General features: G+C 45.4%; 1 protein-coding gene across 2 annotated transcripts in view; it reads left to right on the top strand.

Moving 5' to 3' along the window:
• The first annotated feature begins 3,711 nt into the window (after window positions 1–3,711).
• uba5 (ubiquitin-like modifier activating enzyme 5) overlaps window positions 3,712–6,000 on the top strand; it is a 37,905-nt gene continuing 35,616 nt past the window's right edge. The window contains exons 1-3 of one of the 2 annotated variants that reach the window (XM_069913532.1): window positions 3,712–3,927; window positions 5,602–5,647; window positions 5,739–5,828. In XM_069913532.1, coding sequence (XP_069769633.1) covers window positions 3,848–3,927; window positions 5,602–5,647; window positions 5,739–5,828 — 216 coding nt within the window. In that variant the 5' untranslated portion in view covers window positions 3,712–3,847. Of the gene's footprint in view, window positions 3,928–5,601; window positions 5,648–5,736; window positions 5,829–6,000 lie in introns of those variants that run through there. The other variant, XM_069913533.1, reaches the window with a different exon arrangement.

The raw sequence follows: 6,000 nt of genomic DNA, 5'->3' as shown, positions 1-6,000 counted from the left end.
CTGAGTGGTCCCTGCAGTTTCTTTTTGGCTCTTTATGTTTTGGTGGAGTAAAGGAGGCTGAAAGATGGTCTGATAGAAGTGTCTAAAGTGGTCAAATAGATGAGGTAGGAACAGGCCATCTCTGGGAATGAATACCCAACTTGTATACCTGTATATACAAAAGAGCTCCAATTCCATTATTCATTTCAAAAGCCTGATTGCATTCATTCTGATGAGTGGCATAATGAAATTCCTCTCTCTCTTCACTGCCATTTGGTGTCACTCATTACAATGGTTAGGTATGATTAACATATCATGTGATTTTGTGTTTTATTCGGACTTGGGGACAAAATCAAATTTATGAAAAGCTTTAAAAATTGAACTTGTATGTTACTCAGGAATGGTCTTCAGTCAGATTATTTTCTTCATGATATGAATGTCAAAAATAAGAGGACTGTAATGGGTTGTATAAAAGGGGGCGATAAGTCAGCACACAAGAGGGAGATTGAAAACTTGGGTGGATGGTGTACTAACAACCTCGCACTTAATGTCACCCAAAGCCCAGCAAAAGGAAGTGGATACAGCCCAGTACATCACAAGCAAAACTCTCCCCAGCATCAAATTTACATGGAGAGCAGCAGCAATCATCAAGGATCCACACCACACTCCGTTCTCGCTGCTGCCATTAGGAAGAGATATAGGTGCCACAAGACTTGCACCATCAGGTATAGGAACAGCTGCTACCTACCACCATCAGGTTCCTCAACAATAAACTCAACACTACATAGATCGAGGAAGAGATGGGAATTGGATTTGGGCATTGTAATCGATCCACAATGCCGATCAGATCTATGTATAGATAATATGACTACCTTAATTAATCCTATAGACTGATTCATTATCATTTTCTACACCAATTATATCTCACACCTCAAAAGATACATAAAAATAAACCAGAATTTTATGATAGGTGTTCTAGGTGTGGTATGGATGTTGGTACCTTTTAACATTCCACCTGGTTATGCACAAAATTAAGACTCTTTGGATAGAATTAGGGAAAATGTTGACAAAAATTGTGGGGGTGAACTTCCCTCTAGACCTGGAATTGTTTCTTCTGGGGAATTTGGCAGTTATAAAAATTAAGTTCTGCAGAAATAAATCTAAATGTATTAAAATGCATTGTTAATAGTCAGGAAATGCCTAGCGGTAATGTGGAAACTCGATTCCCTACTTCACATTGATCATTGGAACATGAAAGTGCAAAGTTGAATTCCCCTTGAGAAAATTATTTAGTCTTCAGAATAGATGTAGTTTGTTTCTTCAAAATTTGGCAACCTTATTTGGATTACTTAAATGACCAGATTGTATAATTTATTTTGATATTTGTGAATTAGTATAGTCCTTATTAGAAATTTAATATTTTTTAAATTATGTGACTCTGAGATGTCGAACCTTGCTCCTGTTGCTTTTTCTTTTCTATTTTCTTTCTTTTTATCTCCCTCTATTACCTCCGTCCCCTTTTCTTTTGAATCTGGGGAGGGGGCACTGGGAGAAGTTGGGCTCTCCTTTCTTTTTTGACCTTGTGAATGTTTTTCTATGATCTTATATTGAATGTATTATTATGTTATATTGAGTCCAATATTCTGTATTTTCTTAAAACTTAAATAAAATACTAAAAAAATAAACTCAACAGGCTCATGTAAGGAATCTTACTTTGCACATTATTTAGTATTGCACAGTCAGTTTTTTTTGCACTTCTTTCCTGTTTACATTTCTCTCTTTTTTGCACTGCCAAGAAGCTCCAGATTCAAAAGTCTGCAGTCACATGTGCCTCTCAGGGAGGGAGGATCTGACTGGTGCAGCCCCTCAGGGAGAGATCCCCTTGCCTAGGCCAATGACATAAGGCACACATGTCAAACTCTGGCCTGCGGGCCAAATTTGGCCTGCGATATAATTATATTTGGCCTGCAAGATCATTTCAAAAACGTATTAGAGGTGGCCCGCTGGCTGCCGCGCCAGTATAGCGCATGCACAGTAATACAACAAATCCCAGAATGCATTGGCATCAGCCTGCTAATCGCCCCCACCTCCTCTGTTTACGTTGCAGGGTCTCACTGTGGACTCTGGTTTTGGGGCCTGGCCGGTGTCACGGGAAGCCAAGGCCGCTTCCCAGCGCCCGGAACCGGAGGCCTCGGGCCTAACCTCGCCAGGACCGTTACCCACTCCCCCTCCCTGCCGCAGGCCGACCCGCGACTCATGCCGACGGGACCGCTGATTCGCCGAGATGCCGCCCTGCAGCAAGAGCCAATGCCCCCGCGCTGTCGTGTTCCCCCGCCCGCTCCCCCACTGCAGCGCGGCTTGACCGGTGTTAGGGGAAGTCAAGGCCGCTTCCCAGCGCCCGGAACTGGAGGCCTCGGGCCTAACCTCGCCAGGACCGTTGCCCACTCCCCCTCCCTGCCGCAGGCCGACCCGCAACTCACGGTGACGGGGCCGCTGATCCGCCGAGATGCCGCTCTGCAGCGAGAGCCGATGCCCCCGCACTGTCGTTGTCCAACCCGATCGCCCGCAAACCCCGCCCTCCCGCACACAGGCCTGAGTAAGTATTATGAACTTTAATCTCAGGATAAAATGATCTTCCAATAGTTTCATGTCACAGTGATAAATATATTCCTGGTTAAAAATGGTCCTGCACCTGGATACAAGCTCATTAGGCATAAAACTTGAAAAGTGTGTCAATCAAAGGATATCTGTACCAATGGAAAAAGGGCATGGCAAATAACCCTGCTAGAGTTCATGCCCACAATCAGTCACCCATTTGATTGTTTCAGGAATCATGTTATTCTCCCACTTTCTCAATAGCCCTCAGATTTTACTATTCGACAGCACACTAGCAACATTTGACAAATCCTCTATAGAGAAATATTATTTATTGAATATTTTATTTCTCATTTGTTAATGCTTCTGGAAAGAGTTTATCCAAAACTATTATTAAACATTTATTTTAATAAGAAAAAGTTTAACATTACATATGTTGAAAGAAGAGAAAACATGCAGATGTTGTTGAAAATTTTCAATAAATATTTAGTTCGGCCCTCGACTTAGTCCAAGTTTTTAATTTTGGCCCTCTGTGAATTTGAGTTTGACACCCCTGCCATAAGGGTTCAATGCCTGGTAGAGAGCGACATCAAATCCCTCACTATCCCACTGTCCCTCACCGTATTCACCGTGATTCATTGCTCCTGCAACTTGGGAGATTCATCAGGGGGCTAAGGGTGCGACAGGCGCCAGACAATCTGATAGGGGCAGGGAGGTTCTGACAAGGGCTGGGGGGGGGGGTCCGACGGGGGCCGGGGCTATGACAGGTGCCGGGTGGTCTGACAGGGACCAGAGGATGTGACAGGACAGGGGGGCCGAGGGGAGAGATATGACATGGGCCGGGATGTGGCAGGGAGAACGTGACGGGGCCGAGGGGCTCCAAACTGGGTGCGGCCCCTACGGAGGCGGGTCCGTCAGTGGTTGTGGAGGGGAGGTCCATCGGTGGCGGCAGTCAGTCGGGGATTAAACTTGGCCGGGCCGGGCTTCACGCAGGAGGGAGGGTTTGCGTCCCCGTGATGGGGGAGCATGGCGACGGCAAGTTGACAGGAGGTGCGCATGCGTCAGCTGCCGGCGGCTTCGGATGTGTGGGGAGAGCGTGCGTGAGCTCCCCGGGCGTATCTTCCAATCGGAGAGTGACACGCCATTACTCTGTCACTCGGAACGTGGCGATCCTGTGGCTGCGTCGCTGACGGTCCGTGCGCCTTGCTTTCCCCGGCCAGCGGAGCCAAGTGCACGGCTTGCTGTTGCTGCAGCGCGCAGGTCCGGCGGCGTGATGGCGGCCCAGGGTAACCAGCAGGGTCGGAGGCCCGTGCTCAGGATGAGCGCAGAAGTGACGGACTCTAACCCATATAGGTAGTTAATGGTGGAGCGCACCCCAACGTTGTCTCTGGCCCGGAATGAGGAGAGAGGGTTGGGTCCGGGAGAAGAGGGGTCAGGGGTCAGGGCAGGAGATCTGGGTAATTCAACCCCCTCGGCCTTTGTTTTGGGGATCTGAACTGCAGTGATTCTCTCTTGGATAAATGAATGGATAGAGAAATTGTGTAATGGAGCATAGCTGTTGACCCAGTTTTCCAGGGAGACTCTAACAACAGTTAGCCATTCTCTTGTGATATATTTCGTTGCTGCATCAGGCAGAAAAGGCAATTAGTACATAAAAGTGCTGAGAAACTCAGCAGGTCATGCAGCAGTCTTTACGTTGCAAAGATGCTGTGTATCATCAAGGAACTGAGCGAAATGCAGGCAGGCATCTCAATAAAATGGTGGGTGAAGGGGCAGGGAGAGGAGTACAGGCCTATTGACAAGAGGTCATAGGTGTATATAGGTGGAAGGGCAGAAGAGAAAAAAAGCTGAGAAGTGATAGGGATCATGGGTAGCTCTCTGAATGGAGGGAAGGGGAGGGGCACTGGAGGAAAGAAGATGGGGGGGGGGAAAGATAGGAAAAGAGACAGGGAGGGGACTAACAGGTACCAGGGAAATATATTAATGCTATCTGGTTGTAGAATGGCCAGACAAAATATTAGTTTTTGTTGCTCCAATTTGTGAGTATCCTTGGTTTGTCAGTGCATGAGGCTGTGGACATGTTGGCATGGGAGTGGGGTGTGGAATTGAAATGGTTGCCCACCATTGCAGTCGATAGTGCAAAAGTGCTCAACCAAATGATCTCCCAGTCTGCGACCAGCTTTCCGATGTAGAGCAACCCACAGCTGATGCAGTAGATGACCACTCTTTCTCACAGGGTCTGCAGACTTTCTTGTTTAAGAGAATACAGTGTTGTTTCTTAGAAATATTTTTTTTAGCATTGTACCAACATGCTTATGTTCTGAGTCAATCTCGGCTTTGATTCAACTTCAGATTTATTTCAATGTTAGTATTTATCGTTTATACATTTCCAAAATTTTGTCACTTTGCTCATTCAACTGTATCCCCACATGAGTACTGACTACTAGTTGGGGTTGCTGTTAGGGTCGTGCTGGCCTGTGTAACTGAATAGGATAACTCTGAAGAGAGTTTGAGCTGAATGTTTTCCTTCTAAGCCAAAAGGGTTCTTTGATTTTTTTTCACTGATTCCAAAACCCAATTTAATGAAAAACTGAGGGCCAATTTCTTAGAACTGTGTGAAAAGAACGAACTGCTGGAGGAACTGAGTTAGTTTGATGAACTCAGCCTGAACCACTGACCATTCTTTTACTCCCACTGATTTTTCTTGGCCTACTGAGTTCCTCCAGCAGTTTTTTTTTGCCTTTAATATTTCCATAATTTTGTATTGTTTTTAACTTTTACACCTGGCTCTTGGAAAAGGGAACAAAGTCACAGTATCTGATAATCTGATTAAATTCTGACCAATGATTTATGCCAGAAGCTGTCAAGAAACTCCTCCAGCATTTTGTGTTGCTCTTATTTTCAAGCGTCTGATGTCTATCTTGTTTATACTCAAGTATTCTCCACGTTGATATTTTTATGAATTATGATTAAATACAGCTTCACTCTAATTCTCTTCTTCTTTCTCTATCTTTCTCTTTGATTTAGTCGGTTAATGGCTCTGAAGAGAATGGGGATAGTTCAAGATTATGAGGTGAGATGGATTTGTAGATGTCAAGATGCTACTTTTGGATGTTTTGGCAAATGAGATGGCTGATCTGCATTCTCCTGATCTCTGAAAACAGAAAATCCGACAATTTGCAGTGGCGGTTGTGGGTGTTGGTGGGGTCGGAAGTGTGACAGCGGAAATGTTGACAAGATGTGGCATTGGTAAGGTAATGCAAAATTTCCTTTTCCTTCAATCAACATCACACATGGGTCAGTGGGGGGGGGGGGGGGGGCGTGGGGAGAAAGGAAAGGCTGGCCAACCATTTTGCAAATGTTCTGCTCAGGCATTTGGAATCATTCACTTTCATGCCTGATCTCTATATTTTAATTCCAAAGCAT

This window comes from Narcine bancroftii, chromosome 1 (assembly GCF_036971445.1).
Source record: "Narcine bancroftii isolate sNarBan1 chromosome 1, sNarBan1.hap1, whole genome shotgun sequence".
NCBI lineage: Eukaryota > Metazoa > Chordata > Chondrichthyes > Torpediniformes > Narcinidae > Narcine > Narcine bancroftii.
This window is presented reverse-complemented; position numbering and strand designations above follow the sequence as displayed.